This window comes from Corythoichthys intestinalis, chromosome 1 (genome assembly GCF_030265065.1).
Source record: "Corythoichthys intestinalis isolate RoL2023-P3 chromosome 1, ASM3026506v1, whole genome shotgun sequence".
NCBI lineage: Eukaryota > Metazoa > Chordata > Actinopteri > Syngnathiformes > Syngnathidae > Corythoichthys > Corythoichthys intestinalis.
The window spans coordinates 10,714,120-10,739,310 of NC_080395.1; the positions used below are offsets into that span (position 1 = coordinate 10,714,120).

At 39.4% G+C, this 25,191-nt stretch overlaps 2 protein-coding genes across 3 annotated transcripts; both read right to left on the reverse strand.

The window, feature by feature from the left end:
* Positions 1-1,003: 1,003 nt before the first annotated feature.
* LOC130913570 (gastrula zinc finger protein XlCGF8.2DB-like) lies at positions 1,004-21,200 on the reverse strand. Of its 2 annotated transcripts, XR_009062783.1 has the most exons (3): positions 20,927-21,200; positions 14,026-15,407; positions 1,004-1,349 (listed from the first exon to the last, which is right to left on the reverse strand). XR_009062783.1 is itself a non-coding variant. In XM_057832270.1 (2 exons), the coding sequence occupies exon 2, from the start codon at positions 15,330-15,332 to the stop codon at positions 14,208-14,210; it is 1,125 nt and encodes a 374-aa protein (XP_057688253.1). In that variant the 5' UTR covers positions 15,333-15,407; positions 20,927-21,200; the 3' UTR covers positions 13,190-14,207. The 2 variants fall into 2 exon arrangements, 1 of the variants encoding a protein (XP_057688253.1); XM_057832270.1 differs by lacking the exon at positions 1,004-1,349 and having other exon boundaries at positions 13,190-15,407.
* Positions 1,343-12,658, reverse strand: LOC130913563 (oocyte zinc finger protein XlCOF6.1-like). The gene is made up of 2 exons (XM_057832256.1): positions 12,571-12,658; positions 1,343-2,917 (listed from the first exon to the last, which is right to left on the reverse strand). The coding sequence occupies exon 2, from the start codon at positions 2,843-2,845 to the stop codon at positions 1,625-1,627; it is 1,221 nt and encodes a 406-aa protein (XP_057688239.1). The 5' UTR covers positions 2,846-2,917; positions 12,571-12,658; the 3' UTR covers positions 1,343-1,624.
* Positions 21,201-25,191: the final 3,991 nt, after the last annotated feature.

Here is a 25,191-nt window from a genome sequence, read left to right on the forward strand (position 1 = left end):
GGGCTACCTTGGTTGATTTCCATAGAACAATATATTTAAACAAATTTTAGCAAGCCCTTCTGTGTGTCACATTTGCTTTATTATTATTTTTTTAATTCATAATTTCTACAGTCTCGTCTTGGTGGCGTTCTCTTTCGACACTCGGGCTCTTGCGAAATACTGCTGCTGTGCTTCAAGTTGCTATAATTTCTCGCTGCGTATCTTCCCTGTAATGTTGTCGTACATGTCAGCGTGTCTTGTTATCGCGTCACATCGAACTCTTTGAAAACAGCGACTGTCTCTTTGCAAATGAGGCAGACACAGTTGTTGCGTGTTTTATTGAAGAAATAGTCCAATATCCACCTATCCTTGAAGCGTCGGCCATCGCAGTCAACTTTTTTTTTTTTTTTTGATTGTCGCCATTTTAGAAATCACAGAGGGTAATGTTGCTTTGAGTGCTACTCTTAATGTTTTTCAAAGTTTCGTGAGAATAGGCCAAGTTTCTGTGGAAAAGATAGTTGTAGATATCAGGGTAGCAGATGTCAGGCAGAGAGGGCGAAGACAGCGGGTCGAAAAATATCGATTTAGGCATCAAATATGGATCTGGCGAATGGATGGACTGAAGCTTTTATGAAACGCATCCAATGAGTTTACAGCGTCTGAAAGCACTGGGGCTTCCATGAATTGCTCTATAAACTGAACGACTAATTTAAACCATTGAGAATAGGACTAAACAGAGACGGACAGTATGGCGGCCGGATACAGCGACATGTCATTCTGTGACGTCGGTGAGTAGGGTCTATAAAGGAAGTATGGGGAAAAATGAATATTAATAAAACAAAAAAGGTCAAGTAATTCTATCATGAATCCGAGTGGAAATTAATACAATGCACAACATGAATAAAGACATCTTCCCGGAAAACATTTCATTGTTTGGAAACTGAACAATAAATAAAAGATAGCGCAGCACCAAAGCTTTTCAAATATAAACACAGGCCTATTATTGGAAAAAATGTTCTATCAGCCTTTTGTGTACTTACAGAAATATTCCATAGATATATGAAAATATTTTTATTGAGAACATATAAACTGTTTGAACTCACAAATAAGAGACAGTTTCTATATATTGACACTTGCAATGCATTCAATGACCTCAATTTAGCTAAAAATAGCATAAATATTTCATGTACAAATTTGACTGTTGACCAGTGTAATGAGTGTTTTTTCAAAGCGCCTTTCAAGACGCTCAAAGTCACATGACAAGAGTTTACAAAAGCAACTGAGGGGACAAAAGCTAAATCTGAGTCAATCAAAGTAGCAGAAAAGTCATAATATAAAAGAACAGAAGATCAAACTTGATATGAAGTAACCTAACCTAAACTTAACCAAATTAATTTGATTAAAAAGAAAAAAAAATAATCAAGAATATTTGATGGTGAAAAAGACCTGGACCTGCAAAATATTTCAACAACTTTTTCAAAAGAAACTCATGGGAAACTGAATGAGAAAATTGAAGAAAAGCTTTTTCCACTGAAAATGCGTAGGAGGAATTTGAACATCTCGTCAAACACTGCAATTCAAAGGCTTTCCCCCAGCGTGGCTTCTTGCGTGCAATACTAAATCTCCCTTCCAGGTGAATCTTTTACTACAAAAGGTGCAGAAAAAAAGGCTTTTCTCCATTGTGTGTTCTTGCGTGTCTGTTTAATTTTCTCTTCTCGGTGAATCTTTTTCCACAACATGTGCAGACAAAAGGCTTTTCTCCGGTATGTGTAGGCATGTGTCTTGTCAACTGAGACTGAAAATAAAATCTTTTCTCACATAAGGAGCAGGTGAAAGGCTTCTCTCCAGTATGTGTTATTGTGTGTTTGTTTAAATGTGCCTTCTGTGTGAATTTTTTGCCACAAAGTAAACAGCCAAAAGGCTTTTTTCCACTGTGTATGTTTGTGTGTTGGATTAAATTTCCCTTCTCAGCAAATCTTTTACCACAAAAAGTGCAGAAAAAAGGCTTTTCTCCATTGTGTGTTCTTGCGTGTCTGATTACTTTTGTCTTCTCGGTGAATCTTTTACCACAACATGTGCAGACAAAAGGCTTTTCTCCGGTATGTGTACCCATGTGTCTTGTCAACTGAGACTGAAAATAAAATCTTTTCTCACATAAGGAGCAGGCGAAAGGCTTCTCTCCAGTATGTGTTCTTGCATGTCTGTTTAAATATCTCTTCACGGTGAATCTTTTACCACAACATGTGCAGGCAAAAGGCTTTTCTCCAGTGTGTTTACGGGTGTGACTTTCTAACAGTGTCTTCTCAGAAAATCTTTTATCGCAAAGTGAGCAGGTGAAAGGCTTCTCTTCAGAATGTGTTATTGCGTGTCTCTTTAAATTTTTCTTCTCGTTGAATCTTTTACCACAACAATTGCAGACAAAAGGCTTTTCTCCAGTGTGTGTACGTTTATGCACTTCTAAATGAAACTTCTGAGAAAATCCCTTGTCACAAAGTGTACAGGCAAACGGTTTCCCACCCGCACATTCTTTTGCACTTCTTTTCAATGATGACCTGTTTAAGGATTTCAAAGCATTTTGGTCAAAGTCAACAACCTCCTCACTCGTATCAGTGTCAGAAGAGTGGGACGTTACGTCGTCGCTGTCCGAAAGCAGAGCTGAGAGGCTGTTTGGACGCGATCGTCCCTCTTCTTTTGACAACAAGTGCTGAAATGAGCTGTCGCCCAAAGGTATCGCTGCTCTGCTCTCTTCGCTTAGACCTTGATCATCTTCGCTCTTCACACCGACGGTCACTGCAATGATTTCATTTTCCTGTTCTTCTTTAATGTAGGGAGCGGCTGGCTCTGCTTCCTCTTTGATGTACAACATCTCCGACTCCTGTTTAAAGAGGAGGGGATTGTGTTTCTCAGGGTGAAGATCTTCAGTCAGGTCTGCGGGACACTGGGTGGGAAGAAAAAAAAAGTGATTTGTTGCAGTCGAGCTTTTGCTGTGATTTATTCTCATTGTTAATTTTATTCAAGGTTTTTCAATCCTGATTTTTTTTTTTCTTAACGTCGTCAGGTGGAGTTGCAATAGACCCTTCTCACCTACGTCACAAAATGACATGTCGCTGTATCCGGCCGCCATATTGTCCGTATTTTTTAGACCTATTCTCATTGTTTTCAATTAGTCGTGCAAGTTATAGAGCAATTCATGGAAGCCCCGGTGTTATCTGATGCCGTAAACTCATTGGATGCGTTGCATAAAAGGCGTTATGTGGACAAGCTTCAGTTTATCCATTCGCCAGATCCATATTTGATGCCTAAATCGATGTTTTTCGACCCGCTGTCTTCGCCGTCTTTGCCTGACCCTGATATTTACAACTATCTTGTCCACACAAAATCAGCCTATTCTCACGAAAGTTTGAAAAAGCTTTAAGAGCTTGGAGGCTTATAAATGCTACGTTGCTGGTTGGGTGAAACAGGTCCTCGTACACGAAAATTCGGCAGGAATCTTGTGCTCTGGAAGATGAGCTACAAAATTTTCAATTCAAAATCTTTTGTTCTTGCTAACATCCACTGTCAAGTCCAATGTATTTCGTGTCATTTGTCAATGGAGCTAGGGCTTTTAATGTTTATATGGTATAGCGATAGCACTCTCACTACATACATATATAATTAGGTAATAAATATGAAGTGCGATAGCACTTCGCCAGATTGTCCCTAGTTGAATTTATTTTTTGGCTTTTGACCTCAAGAGTGAAATTGTAAATTAATTGTATGACAACTGTCTTATTATCCCTTTATAATGATATATTTTCAGGTAATTCATTCACAACGTCTGAGTGTATGTTGTCGGCGATTAGCCTAGCAATGATTTTAATTGTGGTTGTCAGCCCAAAACCGTCTAAATATATATTAAATGCATCTTACCAGATATAAAATGACTACTACATAATCTGTGGTAGTCGTTTGGAGTAAAGATACACGATAATATCGGCTGCCGATAATTATCGGCCGATAATGGCAATTATGACGTCACACAGATAATACAGATAATAAAAAAATCAACCGATAATGCAATCCGATAATTATATACTTGATTTAGCCTCCAAATGTGCGCAACCAAGCAGTTTTCTCCACTTCTTCACTGCCGCCTGCTCAACCCCTCCCCTCTCTGAAGCCCCTGTGGGAGGAGGGGTTTAGGAGTACGGCGTCATAGAGGAGGCGGTGTTACACATCAGTGTTGAGGCGCTCTCACTAGCGTGCGTTGCTTTTCCCGTGTGTGAAATGAAATAAACGACGCTCTCGCCATCTACAAAACAGTTCCTCAAGGCCTAAAGAAAGCGTCCTCATTGAACACCACTAGCACTAACCCAGCAGCCATTTAAAACTGCATCACAATGATTTTTGGAACGAATATGCTGCTGCTAGCACGAATGCTAAAGCTATTGTTAACAAATAAACTATAAAGGAAGCTACGGGGCTTGTGACGATACAGAGACGCTGCGGTCCTCCCGGAGTCGGGGTGTTTGGGAATGCAGCCCAAAGCGAGTGGTAAACTCCCATCTATGGCTAAACACCTCGCGAGATCGATAGTTGACAAGTAGCTGTCTTCCGACGGAGCCCGCCGGTCCGGCAGGCCGCCGCCTCGCCCTAGGCGGGTAGAGCATGAGAGCAGAGCCATGCACCGAATGCGCCGCAGCGAGCCGGTTGACAGAACACCAGCCGGGGCGGGCGGATATACTGTGCGAACTTTGCTGCCGCCGCCACTCCGGTTCAAGACAGAGGCCTGGCGCGGGTGCTAATTTGGCAGCCGGGCGGACTGAAGGGCATAGGCGGGAGGAAATTCCCGAAATGACCCGATAGCCAAACCCCTGGATGAAAAAATAATGCAGTTTATACGGCCACGATTCTTCGTGAAAGACATGTCGATCACATCAGTTTTACCACGGACATTAACACAGGTGATGTCAACAAACCATGTTTATCATGATGGCACAGTGGTTAGTTGATAATTGTAACATGCACCAAACCACACAAAGAAGTCATCCAGTCAGTAATGCATTCAGTACGCTTTAAATTTATGACGTCTTAATCAGATCATTCTTCTTAAATCTAGTCAAATAATTTTCCCCATCTTGTTTGAGTGTTGAAGACTAGTTGAATGCGCCAGATTATTCCACTTACTTGAACTAAATATTGCAATTTGTTCTTATTAAGCCCAAACATCTAAAAAAAATAAGGTCATTTTTCACCTAAATCAAGAAAAAATTGCTTTCAAATAATGTTTTGAACCATACATATTCTTCAATAAAGAACACATCTGACAAGTTTTTTTTTTTTTTTTTTAGGATTATATATAATAATTTATTGCTTAAAATAAGGCTGTTAATCTTATTTTCAGCTGGCCATTTTTCTTCAAGAAATCTGAGTGAAATATACTTGAAGTGCTGGCAGTTAATTTAACTTATTTCCAATAGATTTACACTGAAAACAAGGGACTTTAACTAGTCTTAAGGAGCTGTGTTTTTGCTGTGTAGTAATGTTATACTTTAGGAATGGCATACTTTTAAAGCCATTTTTGTGCAACTTATGTATTTACTCTGTAAGTAATTGTTGCTAAAAGTTTACCATTACACAATGTCAGACAATCTGTCTTTATTTAGATGTTGGAATTTACTACTACTACTACTTGTTCACATTTGATGTTGAAAAAAAAAAAGAGCAATATTATTTTTGCACAGCAATATTTTCTCTTGTGTATACTTTAAAATTTTACATAAATCTTTAATAAAATTATCGGCTTGACATTATCGGTTGGAACGAGGAGGAAATTATCGGTTATCGGTATCGGCTGAAAAATGCATTATCGTGCATCACTAGTTTGGAGCCCAGTTTTCTCGTCGAATTGCAGCAGTCAATCTCGCTCTCCTCTCCGGGTCTCACGGAATACGGTAAAACTTCAAGTCTCTCCGTCTATCTTCTCTGTTTTTGCAACCGACCGCCACACACGACTTCACCATTTTGATTATTAATGTTAACGAGCAGAAAAACACGCCATAATAGGAGGAATTTACGAAGCGCTAATGCATTAACATGACGAGTATACGGACAACATGGCGCGGGGGCGTGGCTGTGACGTCACGTGAGTAGGGTCTATAGGAAGGAAGGCCGAGGTAGAAGGTTGTGGTTGTGTGCAGATGAGCAAGGTATCGCTCATGTTGCATTCAATAAATGCTCGGATTTCTAGCCATCAGCCACCGTTAGGGTTGGGCATCGTTTGAAATTGAACGACTCAGATTCCGGTTCCGAACGATTCTCAAGTCCGATTCTTTTAAGAAGCAGGGTAAAAAAAAAAAAAGGCAGGGTCAAAAAAATCTATATTTAAAAAATGTATTAGTTTATATTTATGTCTTGTCTTCTCAATTTTTTTAAAAATTTAAATTATTACTATTTATATGAATTTAAAACATATTATGTATCATTAATACAAGTAATATGAAATTTATGAATTATATGAACTTCTCAGTTATTTTTAACTTGTATATAAATTAGTGATGAACGATAATCCATTTTTCAACCAATACCGATAATTTCCTCCTCGTTCCAACCGATAACCGATAATGTCAAGCCGATAATTCTATTTAAAAAAATTAAAATCTACACAACAGAAAATATTAGTGTGCAAAAACATAATTTACTGCTCCTTTTTTTCCCCCAACATCAAATGTGAACAAGTAGTTCATTCCACCATCTAAATAATGACAGATTGTCTGACATTGTGTAATGGTAAACTTTTGGCAACAATTACTTAGAGAGTAAATATCCAAGTTGCACAAAAATGCCTTTAAAGTAAGCCATTCCTAACATATATAACATTGCTTCACTGTAACAAGACACCTCCTTAAAACTAGTCAGTTTTAAGTGTTAAATCTATTGGAAATAAGTGAAACTATCTGCCAACGCTTCAAGTGTATTTCACTCAGATTTATTGAAGAAAAATAGCTAGCTGAAAATAAGCTTACCAGCCTTATTTTAAGTAGTAATCCTAAAAAAAGCGTGTTTGTCATAAATGTTCTTTATTCAAGAATAGGTATGGTTCAAAACATTATTTGAAAGCATTTTTTCTTGATTTAGGTGAAAAATTACCTTATTTTTTTAGATGTTTGGGCTTAACAAGAACAAATGGCAATATTTACGTACTTCAAGTAAGTGGAATAATCTGACGCGTTCACCTGTTAACTAGTCCTAAACACTCAAAACAAGATGGTGAAAATTATTTGACTAGATATAAAAGGAACGATCCTATTAAGACGTCATAAATTTACAGCGTACTGTGTCATTGCAGCGCTTTGTTTACATTTGGGGCATTCTCGACACTTGCTTTACGGCAGCTAAACTGATACGCGGCAGTATTATCAGGCTGTAGTTGGAGCTCGCCTCCCCGTCCGCGTTGTATTGTGCCTGAGTTTTGTTAAGCCGAAAATAAAGGCAGCGTTACAAAGTCATCTGGCCGCTCGTTATTTTACATATTGAATGCATTACTCACTTCTTGTGAGTGTTGTTTTGTGCATGTTTAAATTATCATCAAACCACTGTGCCGTCTTGGTAAGCGTGCTTACTTGACATCACTTGTCCAAATGTCCGTGGTGAAACTGTGATCGGCATGTTTTTCACCAAGAATGGTGGTCGTATAAACTGCATTATTTTTTCGGGGCTTTGGCTCTCGGGTCATTTCGGTAAAAAAAACGTCTCTCGTCCGGAATCTGCTCCCGCCTGTGCCCTTCAGTCCGTCCGGCCGCCAAATTAGCACTCGCGCCAGGCCTCTGTCTGGCCGTCCTGCTCGATGAATTTAACCGGAGTGGCAGCTACATTCCTAGCGCATATCCAGCCGGCTCGCCGCGGCAAATTCGGGGCCTGGTTCTGCTCCCTGCAGCGTCTCTCCGTCGACACAAGCCCTGTAGTTTAGTTTCGTTTATGTGTGTTTACATTAGCAATAGCATTTGTGCTAGCAGCGGCCTCGTGTTCGTTCCAAAATTTTTTGTGATGCAGGTTTAAATGGCTGATCGGGTTAATGTTGAATGAGGATGCTTTTTTCCGCCTCGTGGAACTTATGCAGTGCATGTTTTGCAGATGGCGCGAGCGTCGTTTTTTTTTCCACATACGGAAAAATGAGCCATGATCTCCAATCCAACTGCCTCTTTTGTGTAACTCCGCCTCCTCAACCCCTCCTCCCTCAGGCGCTTCAGAGAGGGGAGGGGGTGAGGAAGCGGCGGTGCTGAATTGGTTGCGCACATTTGGAGGCTAAATCAAGTATATAATTATCGGATTGAATTATCGGTTGAATTTTTTAATATCTGTATTATCTGTGTGACGTCATAAACCAGCTTATGAAATGATGGCGACTGACCCAGATTGGGCACCATCCCTACATCTGGGACACACATCTGTTACACCGACAAACACTGCACGCTCTGCAAGACGAAGTTGGCGTGAGCAGCTACGGAAAGAGACATTGTAAACACCAAAGAAGGGGGTCCAGCAGGATGCAAACATTGAAGAGCTGCAGACCAAGGAGGGACCATCTGAACCTGGTGAAATAAACAGTCACCAACAGAATGAGGAGGGGACACCTGGTGCTGGAGAAGAAAGTGGTCAGCTACAGACTGAAGAGGGGACACATGAAGCTGGAGAAGGTGATCAGCTAATCACAGAGGATGAGACGCACAACACCAGTCAGGATGTGACACTGACTGTGATTATTGACCGTTTTGAAATTTTCACAGAGAAACTATCAAATCTGAAAGCACGTGCCCAAATGTTTTCCAGCCACAAGCACCACCACACTATGACGTACTTAATAGGTATTACACCCAAGGGAGCCATTTGTTTCTTATCAAAAGGCTGGGGAGGTCAAACATATAACCTTAAACAGTGGTTTTCTTGATCATTTGTTACCTGGGGACATTGTCTTGGCTGACAGAGGTTTTGACATACAGGAATGTGTGGGCATGTTGTGTGCAGAGGTCAAACTCCCAGCATTTACAAAAGGCAGCTGTCAGTTAGCAGCTAGAGATGTGGAGGAAACTCGCAAAATAGCACATTTGAGAATCCATGTTGAAAGGGTCACCGGAAATGTTTGTCAGAAGTATAAGATCTTAACAAGAACCAAACCCATAAACATGATTCTTCCATGTGAAGGCGAAGAAGCCACAATGTTGGATAAGGTTGTCACTGTGTGCTGTGCCCTGACAATAGTTTAGCATAATTAATTTTCTTTTTGTAGTATTTGTGCAAGCAGTTTTTATGTTTTCAGATTACCTAAACCTGTTTAATAAAGTATGTTGAAGGGGAATATTGGAATGTGTTGTTTTCAACCCATCAAGCTGACTTCGCAAAATAGTGTATAAAACATATACTTCTCGTCAAACCGTGCAAAGGGAATGTGTTATTCTTAACCTTAAGGTACAGCCTGACCACTAAGTCAAAAGCCCCGAGGTACCACTAAGTCAAACGAAGGGAGTAAGGATCCCCGAGGTACGGCCTGACCACTAAATCAAAAGAAGGGAGTAAGGACTACCGAAAAGGGAGTAAGGATTCCCAAAGGCTAACGGCCATACGAAACTTCTAAGGGAGATCCAATTATTCTCGCCGTGTGTGAAACTCGAACGGGAGGGGAAGTTACGAGGCGCGATACTTGTTATAAAGAAGCGACGGGGGCAGGTAGGGTTAGAGTCTACTGAGAGTTCACGCGCGCGGACGTCCAGTTTTGGTGTTTCCTTGCTCACTTTACCGAGGACGCCCCGGCTCTCCGTCCTTCCAGCACACGGTAATGAGATTTATGTTATTGCATGTAATCTATGAGCTGAAACACAATTGTTGCTTGCTTGCTTGTACACTTTATACTGTGGGTTAAATAAAATGTGCCGCTTGTTTAACGCAGTGAAGTGTTATTGTTTGCTGTCCATGTAAGTCGCCGACGATCCGCGATCCTGAAGTTAATAATAAGTCATAGCAATTGATTATGAGTTGTGACTATTGTATTATTTGATACTGTAATTGATTATAAGCAGTGTCTACTCAAAGAATACTTGTCTGATTGGATATAACAGACAAGTTAACCCATTGTAGCCTGGTGATTGGGTATCAGCCTCGCTACTATTCATTTTCATTGATACTGTGATTGATCATAAGCAGTATCAGAATTGTTTCAAAACATATGTCAATGACAATTTTGAAATCTTCTTGAGTCTTTGCCTCTCCTAATTACATAAAGAACTAGTGTTGGTTTTGATAATGAAAAGTACTTTTCTTTACTAATTACATTCATCAATGTTGTTGAGATAAACACTGTATAGGAAATACGATGTTTGCTAACAAAACGAGAAGCATGACAGTTTTACTTTGTTTAGATATACAACTTTTACTAAAATCCTCCAAACAGCAGCAGCACAATGGTAAACAGAAAATAGCAATACAAGGAAATCTAAAATATGTGCATACGAAGTAAAATAACAGTAGTTGTAAAATAATGTGTTCAAGTAAATTTGTCCCACTTCACATGACAAGTCCTGCTTTGAGAGAAGTGCACATCTTTGCATGGCAATGTCAACACTGAAACAATATATTAGGGTGACCATATTTTGATTTTTGCCCGGCCTCGAGATACTTGAATTTTACTCGAAGTTCACTCAAAGATGCCTATATCACTTTAATGTATTTAAAGTGTGCCTCCTCCGTCTGGACAGAAAAATTCAGTTTTATTTAAAAAAAAAAAAAAAAAAAACAAAAAAAAAACATATAGTATATATTATATACTATATAGAAATAAGTTTTTTACTCAACAGGCTTTATTTTTACTAAAAAACAAACGCAAAAAAAAAATAAAATTAAATAATGACAAAAAAAATATGCAGACCTGTGGAAATATAGTACAGTCAATACAGACACACAATAGGCTTGTGCCACAAAAACATTTTTATAAATTATTATCACAATTGTCATTGAGAAATTGTTATTCCCACTCAATTTTTATTCTTATTTAATGTTCTAGATTGCACGCAAACAATAACTAAAATAAACTGACAAACTATTCAACCAGCATGTTTCCAAACGCAGCAGTTCAAAACTACGTTTCCCATAATGCCTAGTGCGGCTTAGTTAGCTCACTGATAGCTACCCTATTAGCGAGTACCGGAAGACGAGGCAAAATCAGACTTTGCTATATAAGTTTACAATCATCTGTAGCACAACGATGCGACACCAAACGGGATTTTACAGATCACGCCAGTACAAAACTCCGACAGAAGTCAACAGTTGCCATTATATACGTATTTATCGTAAAAAACTTAACAACTATGCAGGCGCTCCCTCTTAGAATATAATACTAGCATTCAACCAAATACACGAACGCAGAACAATTAATACAAGACTAATACAACATACTGCATCTCTTGGTACCCATATATGGTATAATATATAACAGAAGACACATGAGCGACAATAACAGAAGATAAACTTACAGAAAGGTGTACAGAGCACTACTATAAACGTCTCTTAAAACTACTCCTTATTGTAGTCTATAACGGCCTGTTTTCTTGCCAAACCGTCAACCCAGTAGATGGCGGTAATGCCCCATAATACAAGGGGTAAACTTTACTCCTTCTCCCGCCCCTACTAGTAGGAGCCACGACAACGCAGGCAGGCGCTGCCCCCCAGCGGCCGGAGGGAGTCTCTTCAAATTGGTCCCGTGAAAAATCATAAAAACCGGACATTTTCATGAATTTATAAAACCCGGCCGGATGACGAGGACACGACGGGAAAGGTGGACATGTCCGGGCAAAAGAGGACGTTTGGTCACTCTACAATATATTGTTCAATGTACATGAATGTGCATGTCATTATGACAGTTCCTTCACCTGTTTTAGTCATGTGGTGTTTAAGATTATATTCAAGGTACAATTCAAGTTCAACAATGTTCAAGTAAGAGCTGTATCATGTTTCTGAGAAGAGCATCGAGAGTGACGGCTGAGTTATCGCAGTCCGGCATTCGAAATGAGGAGATCCTGCACCCAGCCATTCGTGAAATGTCCGTGAACTTCGAGAGATTTATAGTTTTTAAACTGTTCATTTGTGTAAGCGCTGATACCGTAAACGAGGTAGTTTGTTATATCCAGCGATGAAGTTGGAGGCAGTAATGTGGTGTCTGAACTAATCCTGTTGTGGTTTGTTTACATCCGCGGTACACCCAAAATGGCGCCGCTTGGGCACGTGACTGACAAAGACCAATATCCTACTTGATGCACTTCTTCCATTATGGAATCTAACAATAAACTTGCTTCAGTTTAAAGCATTGAAGCTTCCCAGGCTCACTTGGTTTAGCGTTTCTCGCTAGAAATCGAGTCCTAATCACTTTAATGTTAACCGAGCGAGGCCCCCTGAAAACAAAATCCTGAAATCAGAAGCGGCGTTAAGCCAAAGCAATCGAAATGCGGACACGTGTCTTGGCTCGCGAGCTAAGCTTTAGAAAAGGTTTTGCAAATAACCAAATAACTTCCACTATGCCTTAAGATAGGACGCTTTGGTCCATTAAATTCTTACTTGGGTACTTACCCGATGAGAATGCGTTGAAGGAACTCGTTTGACGAAGAGAAGGAAAAACGAAAGAAATGAAAGTTTAGTGAGGGTACACGGACGTGGCGTCATGTGAACCGGAAGTAAAAACGTTCAGGCTCTGACGCTTCAAATGCTTTGAAGCGTTTGGAGCCAAAACTTCAAATCACTTGACTCCAAAAATATTCAATATACTAAATAAATCCAAAGTGAGTCATAACTGTCAATGACTTGCTTTGAGCCCTAATTATTCCAAAAATACGAAAAAAATGAAGCGTGCAAGGAAAAATTATATCGAGGCGAAGAGAACGGCCAGGAGAGGTCGCTGCATGAAGGAGGCCTCCACTCAAAGCAAGTTTTGTCTTTTTACTTTAATAAATGAAATATATCCTTCTCTTGCCAAATGTATCACATTTGATACTTAGAATTTCATGATTTTGAGACTAATTCAGAATTTTGAAATATCTTTCCTCCAAAAAAAAAAAAAAAAAAAAAATGGATGCATGTCAATTCATGCATCTGCAGGTTCCATGAGAAAAAAAACCAGGATTTAGCAAGGATTATAGATATTAGAGCGCTTATAACACATTTTTTTTTCTCTTTACAAATTTGAAAAAAAAAGGTTTAGGTTTAAGACCTTATTTTTCAAATTTTTTGATTTTCTGACAATTGCTTCATATTGCAGGCAGTAAAGTGTTAACACTGCTTCAAAATTTTCAGAAAATAATATTTTGAGTTTTTTCCCATGCTGTATATGAATTGATAAATTACTACAATGGTAATAAAAACTAAATTATTGCAAAATACAAACAGACTACACATCGTCAACATCTAATGTTGATTTTTAAATTGAATAGAGATGAGCTCTAAAATGGTTCACAATAGAGGAATTACGGGGGAAAATGAATAGTATCAAAACAAAAAGGTCAAGTAATTCTATCATGAATCCGAGTGGAAAATATACAATGCACAACACGAATAAAGAAGTCTTCCCAGAAACCATTTAAATTGTTTGGAAACTGGACAATAAACAAAAGATCAGCAGCATCAAAGCTTTTCAAATATTAACACAGGCCTACTATTGGGAAAAAAATGTTCTAGGATATATCAGCTTTTGTGTCCTTTAGGAAATATTGCATTGCTATATCAAAATATTCTCATTTAGAACATATAAACTGTATGAACTCGCAAATAAGAAACAAAATTTCAATATTCTGACACTTGCAATGACCTCAATTTAGCTACAAATAGTATAAATATTTCATGTACAAATTTGACTGTTGACCAGTGTAATGAGTGTTATTTCAAAGTGCCTTTCAAGACGCTCAAGGTCAGATGACAAAAGTTTACAAAAGCAACAAATAGAGGGGATAAAAGCGAAATCTGAATCAATCAAAGTAGCAGAAAAGTCCTAATATAAAAGAGAACAGAAGATCAAGCTTGATATGAAGTAACCTAACCTAAACTTAACCAAATTCATTTGATTAAAAAGAAGAAAAAAATCAAGAATATTTGATGGTGGTGAAACCTGCAAAATCATTTCAACTTTTTCAAAAGAAGCTCATGGGAAAGTGAGAAAATGGAAGTTTTTTCCACTGAAAATGCGTGGCAGGAATTTGAACATCTCGTAAAACACTTCAATTCAAAGGCTTTCCCCCAGTGTGGCTTCTTGCGTGCGATAGTAAATCTGCCTGGCGGGTGAATTTTTTACCACAAATTGAACAACCTAAAGGTTTCTCTCCAGCGTGTGTTTTTGTGTGTTTGTTTAAATGTGCCTTCTGTGTGAATCTTTTGCCACAAAGTAAACAGCCAAAAGTCTTTTCTCCACTGTGTATGTCTGTGTGTTGGATTAAATTTCCCTTCTCAGCGAATCTTTTACCACAAAATGTGCAGAAAAAAGGCTTTTCTCCATTGTGTGTTCTTGCGTGTCTGTTTAATTTTATCTTCTCTGTGAATCTTTTACCACAACATGTGCAGACAAAAGGCTCTTCTCCGGTATGTGTAAGCATGTGTCTTGTCAACTGAGACTGAAAATAAAATCTTTTCTCACATAAGGAGCATGCGAAAGGCTTTTCTCCAGTATGTGTTCTTGCATGTCTGTTTAAATTTCTCTTCTCGGTGAATCTTTTACCACAACATGTGCAGACAAAAGGCTTTTCCCCAGTGTGTTTACGGGTGTGACTTTCTAACAGTGTTTTCTGAGAAAATCTTTTATCGCAAAGTGAGCAGGTGAAAGGCTTCTCTCCACTATGTGTTCTTGCGTGTCTCTTTAAATTTTTGTTCTCGTTGAATCTTTTACCACAACAAGCGCAGACAAAAGGCTTTTCTCCAGTGTGCGTACGTTTATGCACTTCTAAATGATACTTCTGTGAAAATCCTTTGTTGCAAAGTGTGCAGGGAAACGGTTTCCCACCCGTACATTCTTTTGCACTTCTTTTCAATGATGACTTGTTCAAGGATTTCCAAGCATTTTGGTCAAAGTCATCATCCTCCTCATCAGTGTTAATGTCAGAAGAGTGTGACGTTACGTCGTCGCTGTCCGAGAGCGGAGCTAAGAGGCCGTCCGGTTGCGATCGTCCCTCTTCTTTTGTTGTTAGGTGCTGAAATGAGCTGTCGCTCGAATGTTTCGCTGCTCCGCTCTCTTCACTTAAACCTTCATCTTCTTCGCTCTTCACACCGACGGTCACTGCGATGATTTCATCTTCCTGTTCTTCTTTAATGTAGGGAGTGACTGGCTCCGCTTCCTGTTGGATGTACAACATCTCCGACTACTGTTTAAAGTGGAGGGGATGGTGTATCTCAGGGTGAAGATCTTCTTCAGTGACATCTGCAGGAGACTGGGTGGGAAGAAAAAAAACATCTCGTTGTCTGCTCAAGTTGAGATTTTGCCGTGATTTATACGTTAATTGATTTTTTTTTTTTTTTTTTTAAATGTACAACGCACTTAGCATGACAGCCCATTGACATTTAACTGGCGCACAAGTAATTTGATGCCACTAACAGCCATAAACGTCCATGCCACTGACGGCCATGTACATCAAAATATCAACAGTAATGACCTGGTGTCAACAGGAAGTGTCCCCAAATCAACAGGAAGTGACCTGATAGGAAGTAGCCCCGAAACGTCGAGAAGGCTCTGACTGGAGCCGGAGCAACGCTACAAAATACGGCCCCCCCCAAACCACGCCTGCTGTTGGTGCAATGGCGCCAAGAATTCGTTTACTGTACAATGTGATCGACACTGAATTGGCAGATGACGTAGCCACCGCTGATTGGCCACGGTGGGAGGACGCCAAAAGAAGGCCCTGTCAACAGTCGCGGATGTCTCATTTGACAGTCGCCGCGTACCTCCTCGCTAGCTGCTTTGCTCGCCATACATATACTTTAGCCTTCAATTGATTTAGAGTTTATTATTATATTTCGGTGAGTATTTTTGTGTTTTGTTATTAGATGATTTTTGTTCGACACTGTATATGAGCGCACGAAGCAGTAGGGGTAAGCCGCCGTTTCTGTTCAACTCGTTTTCTCTTGTTTTGTTTATTGGAGAAAGCCACGGTGGCAGAGGCGTCGCGTCCCATTAGGCAAACCAGGCAATTGCCTAGGGCCCACAGCCAGAAGGGGCCCCCAGAGGGCCAACAGATTTAGCACACACAGTTTTACTGCACTGTTGCAGCGACAAGTGTAGGGAGTGTTTCAATACCATGGAATCATTTGGCAGATTCTCTAATGATTCTGTTATAAATCCCAATCAGCACGAACCATGTCACGTAGATTATACATGTTTAAGAAAGTCCAATCAGTTATTAACACCACATGATCGTTTAAAGAGTGACTCACCAAGTACTCTCTGGAAAGTAGTGACGAGATTTGTCGTTCACTTGAGTAAACGAATCCATTCCGGTTCGTTCAGTAAAAAGATTCGTTCAAACAAATCGTTCAACGAATCGTTCGCCCCCCTCACCTCCCTCCCCGCCCAAACGAATCGTTCGGTTACTGAACGGGAAGTGACATTGCTTGGTCCCTCCCTCTCTTCCACATTGACCACTCGTCGTAGTTTCAGAAATGAGTGACAGGCTGTATCATTCTGCTTTCACAGACAGCCTCGTCTCCCTCCTGCTGCTGCAAAAGCGAGGGAGAACTTCCGCGTCGTCTGTCCTAGTTCTATGGGCTCAAAGTCATGGCTCGTGCTTGCATTTCGATTTAGGACACGGTTAAACATTTTCCTTTTGTGAGGGGAGTAGGGGGCGGGGGCGGGGGCGCACGGACTTTCTTTAGCAGGTTCTTGATCACACATACAATCACATATACAGCATGTTTGCTGTCACGAAAATAAAAATACATCGAAAGTTTAATTTCTGAATATGGAACGACCAACACATCATATTTACATCTCGCTCTGTTGTATTTTTGTTTTTTAGTATTAAGATGATCGTGTTGAATTTTTGCACTGGTATTAATAAATAAAATAATCCGGTCAGCTCCCCTGTCGTCCCCGCATCTCAGATCGTCAAATGCTGACGAGAAATAATTGTTTGCTCTTTACGATGTCGCCTTTCTACTCTCATTAGTCTGTTAAGAAAAATGTAGACATATTGCGACATCTCCCGTGTCCGCGTGCTTTGTTTTTGGGCGCTTGAGTAGCACATGATGGACGGATTGACATAATTTGTCAAACCAACCAACACCTGACACGAAAAAAAAAAAAAAAAAACACTCGGAAAAAAATTACATGTATATACAGTTTCATTGCAAATCAGTATTATGGTGATCATATTGTTTTTTTGCACTGGTATTAATAAATAAAATAATCCGGTCAGCTCCCCTGTCGTCCCCGCATCTCAGATCGTCAAATGCTGACGAGAAATAATTGTTAGCGCTTTACGATGTCGCCTTTCTACTCTCATTAGTCTGTTAAGAAAAATGTAGACATATTGCGACATCTCCCGTGTCTGCGTGCGTTGTTTTGGGCGCTTGGGTAGCACATGATGGACGGATTGACATAATTTGTCAAACAAACCAACACCCGACACGCTGACACGAAAAAAAAATAAAACACTCGGGAAAAAATTGACATGTATATACAGTTTCATTGCAAATCAGTATTATGGTGATCATACTAAATATTTTTTTCTGTGCACATATGAGGTAAATATCGCTGCCATGAAGCCTCCATATAGTGACAGTTCTCTGCCCGCTTCACTGCCGTCACGCGACCGCAGCTCAGCTTTTGCTTGCCTCGTAGCTACCCGTGTTTTAAATTACTGTAAATTTGATAGTATGTCGTCATAGGCAGTCACGAGTTTGTTGAGAAAAGTACTACTCTAAACAATGCTCGCTAGATTTGTGTGGTGTTTTTGTCTGTTTGAGCAGCATTTGATAGGCTCCACGTTAACAAATATGTGACAAAGTCATTTCCTTTCATTTTCTGATTCGTTCACCGCATAGTCAGTACTGGAAAATCAAGTTAGCAGCAAGCTAGGTCAGGAACCGGAGGACCGAGTCACTGAACGGGAAGTGACAAAACTCAGTCTTGCCCCCCTGCCTGCACGCTGGCTGCTTATTGGCCACACGTGGACGTGAGTGACAAACGCCCTGATTCTGTTTCCGCTCCCTCCCCTGCCCGCGATGAGGCTGGCGTCTGATTGGTCGTGTGCGATGTCAGGAGACGCTGCCGCTTGCTCAACGCCCTCCCACGCAGCGAACAAGCACCACCTTCATAGAACGAATCAGTGCAGATGATGATTAGTTCGGTCTCGTTCACCAAAACAATTCGTTCAAAAAGAACGAATCGTTCGCGACCGATACAACACTACTGGAAAGTCCTTGCCGAGTTGAATTACGTTGAGTTTCACAGGCCACCTCATTACTCATGTCACTACTTAACCCTTTAACACCGAACGTGTCAGCAGCGACGCGTTTACCCATGTCGTCTTTGAAGCTTCGTTACGCTGTAATTACGTCACCCACGTGCCGCTGATTGGTCTCATTTGAAAGTACGGAAGTTGATGTCCACACCAGTTTTTATTTCAAGTCAATCGACCAAGAAAAACGGGAGATATTGTCATTTGAGTTTTATAGTTTTATTGCACTCATAAATATGCATTAAAACGCTGCATGGACCATGTATCTATCTCCATACTTCCATCATTTCTTGTCCTTTTTCAAAACCGAAAGAAGCGCAAAAGACTACATATCCCAACAGTCGTTGTGATGTCAAGAAGGACGAACCGAATGTGGACATTTGTTGAAAAAAAAATTAAATGCATTTCTGAGCGAGGCGCCAACTAAGGAAAAGGAGGCATGCTGAAGCAAACAACGGCCAGTTTGAGCGAGCAACTTTGAAACGTGCAGAATGAATCTAAAACTAAATTTAGCGCAAGCTAATGCATTATTTCATTAACCCAAGGAAGAAGATGAGCCGTATTTGCCGTTGTTTTCCTGGGATGAGTCGGCGTTTCTACGCGTAGAAGTGACAGGCTACAGCAGCGCACAAACGGGACGGAGTAGGCTGTGTGACGTTGTGTGTGACGCAGCTCCGTGACCTGTTCATGCAGAAGCTTTATTGAGTTCGCAAAAAAAAAAAAAAAAAATTATTGGGTCGTATGCCAGAAAATTTTGAATTGAACTGAACTACTTGTCAATATTTTTTTTAATACTTTTTTTCAATGTTATATACATTTTTCTTCAAGGAAATTTTCATAAAGATGAGTGTTCGAGAAGCTTGGTTGCATGTACGTAAATACTTTAGATAAGGTGATGGGTATAACACCTAACTTCACAAAGAGATATCCTCCAAACCCTTTTTGTGTTAGATGATATATATATATATATATTTTTTTTTTTTCTCACTATTTTGCACTGTATATAACCCGTTTTGACCATAGTATGTGTAAAGGCCAAAAACGCCTATGACCATACTGGCTGTTTGTGTTGAATTGTCAGACATAAAACTATTCAATCTTATTTTTTTCTATTGAATGTTTATCCTAACAAGTAAAATAAATATTATCAAGCTTCAAAACGTTTGGTCGAGCATGTTTGGTTGTCAATGGGACATCAACATTACAAATTTTGAAAAAATATTTTGCGTTTTTTTGTCTTTTTGGGTCCAAAATGTGGATTATAATTGGTCAGTGAAGAAAACAACAGTTTGGACATGAAGTTTAAGGTGTCCTTAAAAAAGGGACCCAACTTGGCCATTGTGAACAATTTTTTCTTTGAAATATAAAGGCAACATCAAATGCATGCAAATTCGGCCAAAATAGGCTTCGGTGTTAAAGGGTTAAAAAAATGGTGATTTTTTCCCAAGAAGTCTATTGATAGGTCTATCTTATTCTTTGTCAAATACTCTATAAGAAAAATATAACATATATGCATCTAAAATAATACTAAACAATTCTATTTGCAAATTTAGTACTCATTTCGGTCGGTCGTCCACCAATCAGTGGTTTTTACGGAATAATTTGAATTTGGTGGGTTGTAAGGCCAATCTGACTACTGATTTCACACAAAAGTATATACCTTCGAATCCGACGGCGGCATTTTTGTCTTGCTATTCTTTCTTCTATTGCTCCAAGTCCAACTGACCCTCTTACTTGCGCACATTTGAAGGGCCCCATGTTGCTTGTTGCCTGGGCCCCCAGGGGACCCTTGCTACGCCTCTGCACGGTGGTGGCCACTTCTTTGTTGTTCCCATTTTTACGATCAAGGTTTAATTAGCGGATGGGGTTTAAGTGTAGATGTGTTTTGTTACTTTGGCTTGGGCTTACTCTGAAAGCAAAGCTTCTTCCGTTTATGTCATTTTGTATTCATTCTCGCTACACTTTGACTTGATGTATGGGATTGCGTTAGTGTCACGTAAAGTGAAATATAGATGCAAAAGTACCTATGACTCATTTGTTCTGTGCATGTCTGTATGTGTGCGGTTGTGAAATTGAATGGTAAATATAATAAAGAACTGTCGTTGTTGTGGTGGATCAACGCCACGAAAGGGTCTCGCAGTGTCCATTGTACTAATCTAAAGTAAAATGACGAGCGTACGAAAACGCCACACTTAACCTTGACTCAATAGTATTTAGTAGCATCTTGAAGACTACTCAAGAAGCGTCTAATACAATTAAATGTAATCACTCTAATTTTAAGCGAGCAAGCCTCCCGTAAACAAAATGTACAAATCAGATGTGGCGTTAAACCAAAGCAATCGAAATGCGTTAACCTGTCTCAGCTGGCGAGCTAAGCTTAAATTTTTTTTTTTAAGTTTTGCATGCCTAGGTATCTTTTACATATAGCCTAACGACTTCCACTAAGCCTTAAGATTGTACGATTTAGTCCATTTAATTCTCAATTGGGTACTTACCCGATGAGGGTGAGTTGAAGGAGTTTGTTTGGTTCGGAGAAGGGAACACGAAAACACTGCAAGTGTGACGAGGGGACACGGACGTTGCGTCACGTGAGCCGGAAGTGGAAATGTTCAGACGCTGAAATTTCAGTGTAATCTGTTGAAGCGTTTGGAACCTAAACTACTTCAAATCACTGGACTCCAAAAATGTTCAATCAATACAGTAAACAAATCGGAATTTGAGTCCTAACCACCAATGACGCAATTTTGAAGGCTCAGAAAATTGTTTTTAATTGGATGAGCCATAATTATTCCAAAAATACGAAATACAAATGCAAGGAAAAACTATATCGCGGCGTTGAGAACGGCCAGGAGAGGTCACCGAAGGAAAGAAGCTTCCTCTCAAAGCAGGTTGTGTCACCTGACTTGAATATGTGACGTATCTGCTTCAATGTTTTCTGAAAAAAAAAATCATTTGTGTAGTTTTTAATTCTGTGCATTAAACGGATTAATGGTAATAAAAACCAAACTAATTAAAAATACAGACTGCAAATTAGCTATGTCCCCAAGTGACAGTCTAATTTTATGTCAAATAGTGAAGAGCTCTAAAAAATGGTTCACAATAGAGCAGATATGTCCAAAGTCCGGCCCGGGGGCCAAATGCGGCCCATGGTCAAATTTCATCCGGCCCCTAGCCTCAGTCATAAAATTAATAACGTCTGGCCCTCACACAGACTTAATAAATTGGTCAGCAGTACTGCTACCAGCATATGGCGGAAAACTAAGACAAGACTGAAAAAGCAGTTTCTGCTCTTGCACTCCTCTTTAAAAGAAACTGCTGTATTTTAAGACAAAACAACTTATGTTTGATAGAACAATATGTCTACATGCTGCCATTGCAGATTCATATGAATTATCTTACACACTAAATGCTGCTCCTCATTTACCCAAGAAAAGCCAGCAGCACTCTCAGCAACATTACCCTGTGTGACCTTTTACTCCCAATTTTCTAAAATGGCGACAATCAACAAAAAAAAAAGTTGACTGCTAAAGGCCGACGCTTCAAGGATAGGTGGGAATTAGTGATGTGTCGGTCGCAAACAAGCCGGTACAAAGAGCTTTGAAGTGAACGATGAGAGCCGGCACTCTCCCTCGAGAGCCGGCTCGGTCATTTTCCCTTTTCTCTCACGCTCTCTCTCTATCTATCTATGTAGGAAAGGACGACACACGAACGCGGTTTGTAGGCCTTCAAGATGAGCAGAAAACGCAGTAACATTTAGAGACATTTTAATTGGTTAAAAGTCACATGACAATAGGTCAGAATGCCGCGTCTGCAAACTTAACCCCTTATAGCCTAATGTATCACATTTGATACACTTAGAATTTCATTAATTTGAGACTCTAATTTAGAAATTTGACATTTATTTTTTTAAATGAAAGATGCAAGTCAACATATGCATCTGCACGTTCCATGAGGAAAAAAAATCTGGATTTAGCTAAAAAAGACTGGACAAATAATTACTGAGAGAAGGAGCCGGTTCAGCCCGTCCAAGTTGAAGTATTTCGTTTTCTTGAATGCAAATTTAAAATAAAATAAAAAAATAAAATAAAGCAAGGAGTAGCTTATGTTTGTTTTGTTCGCTGCTGCTGTTGCAGTTACTACTCACTATTTTTGTTATGATGCAGCATGTTTGATTGTTGTTGGTTGAAGTTTAATTTTGTTGCTTGTTTATCGTTTGGAGTCTTTTTAATGTTCAATAAGTAAAAAAAAAATCTTTCTTTGCTTGATAATTGTTGCTATTTGCAGTCAGTAGAGTGCAATATTTAGTTCACCAAGTCATTTATCAAAATATATGCTAAATTTGTCATAAATATTTAAAATAAAAGCTAAAGTTTAAAGAGCCGTTTGAGAGCCAAAAAGAGCCGGCTCTTTTCACTGAGCCGATCCAAATGAACCGGATCACCGAAAAGAGCCGAAAATCCCATCACTAGTGGGAATTGGAATATTTCTTCACTAAAATACGCAACAACTTTTCGCCTCATTTGCAAAAAAGACAGTAGCTGTTTTTAAAGAGTTCAATGTGAGGCGATATTACCAAACTAGACATGCTGACATGTACGACAAGATTACAGGGAAGTATCGAGAAATTGAAGCAACTTGAAGCTAGTTTAATTTCACAGCAGCAGTATTTCGCAAGAGCCCGAGAGTCGAAAGAGAACGCCACAAAGGCTAGTTGCGAGATTATTTATTTTTTATTAATAATTTCAACAAAGTGACACACAGAATGGCTGGCTAATATTTGCTTAAATATATTGTTCGACATAAAAGACATCAGCCAAGGTCGGCCCACCACATTTTTACCACACCAAATCTGGCCCCCTTTGCAAAAAGTTTGGACACCCCTGAAATAGAGGAGGTATGGGGAGAAAATGAATAGTAATTAAAGGGAAAAAAAAGGTCAAGTAATTGTAGAATAAATCAAGAGTTCGGATGCCTTCTGGACACCTCCCTGGAGGGATGTTCCGGGCATGTCCCACCAGGGAGATGCTGGGGAGAGGGAAGTCTGGGCTTTCCTGCTAAAGGTGCTGCCCCTGCAGCCCGACCTTGGATTAAGCGGGAGGTGATAGATGGATAGCTTTTATTGTCGTCATACAATGTACATCGAGATTGTGGGGAGATTTTACTATACAGTCAAAGGCAAAAGGGGAAAAAGATGCTTAAAATTTTACAAAATATTACTGTTGAAATAAATTGTTCCCGGATATGTCAGCCTTTGTGTCCTAAAGGAAATACAGTTTTCCATACAGAAATATTCTGAGACCATTTAAACTGTATGAACTCCCAAACTACAGACAATTTCTATATTCTGACACTTGCAATGCATTCACTGACCTTTGCAAAATGTGCAGGCGTGTTCTTGTGTGTGCGTTTAAACTTCCCCATAGACTTTTTTACCTATTGACCTGACACTCCGTCATTCTTTGCCTTATGAGAGGGGGCCGAGCTTCATTTAGAATAGTCAGGCGAAGACGACACAAACACGTCTAAGCTGGATTCAAGCTTTGAGTTTTGAAGAACTATGAAAGCTGTACCGCATACAAAAAGGAAGAATTGTCTCAGGAGTGATTTGTACGAGGATTAAAGGCAAATATATTTTTCGTACCATGCATGCATTTTGAAACATTGTGGGAAAAAAAGCAATGAGAGAATGGGAACCGCTACGGCATTGGCGTCATTCTTCGACATATATAAGTAAAATAGATGCGTAACTGCCCGTTTTTTTTTTTTTTTTTTGCTCTTTTAACAAAGAATCGAGGCAGTTTTACGTCCATATCTACAAAGAATTCAGTGACTGAAGCATTTATTCGCAGGTATTTTCTTCGTTTACACATAGAGGCGGCTAATTTTCGTAACTGACTAGCCTCATTGTTGGCCATATTTACGCAAAATAAATGCTACCTGCATGTTTTTTGCCTTTTAATCAAGAATCAAAGCCGTTTTACGTCCATATCTATGAAGAATTCAGGGATTTAAGCATTAATTCACAAGAATTTCAACGAAAAACGCTCTTTGATGTGGAGATGTGGTAAGGCGGCGCCACAATGAACTTAAAAGATGAGGCGCACATTCGCCATATTTACTGTATGTAACATAAATACTACCTGCACGGTTTATTTTAGCTTTTAACCAAGAATCAAGACTGTTTTACGTCCATATCTATGAATAATTTATAAATATATTCATAAAGTATTTATAAATATAAATAACTCCTATCATTTGCACTGCCTGAACATTGGGCTATCTCATACCCATTTGATATTTGTTTATTTAGATTTTATACTTGCAAGTCACTTTTGAGACTAACTTATCATGCACTGCAAAGGGAAATGCACCAAGGCATAGTCCAATTTTCATTTATATGCAATAGTCTATGTGCAATTCTTACTCGCCTGCAATATTCAAAGCCTTAACTGTCAAACTGCTGCTACTTCCCTTCGATTATTTGCACTGGCTAAACATAGGGCTATCTTGTATGCATCTTATATTTGTTTATTTAAATTTTATACGTGCATGTCACTTTTGAGATTTTAACTTATCATGCACTGCAAAGGGAAATGCTCCACAGTGTACAACTGTATAATGATAATAAAGGGCTCTAAAAAAGTTGTGATTGTATATGGAATTTATTAGTAATCTATATATATTAGGGTTGTCAAAATTATCGCGTTAACGGGCGGTAATTAATTTTTTAAATTAATCACGTTAAAATATTTGACTCGAT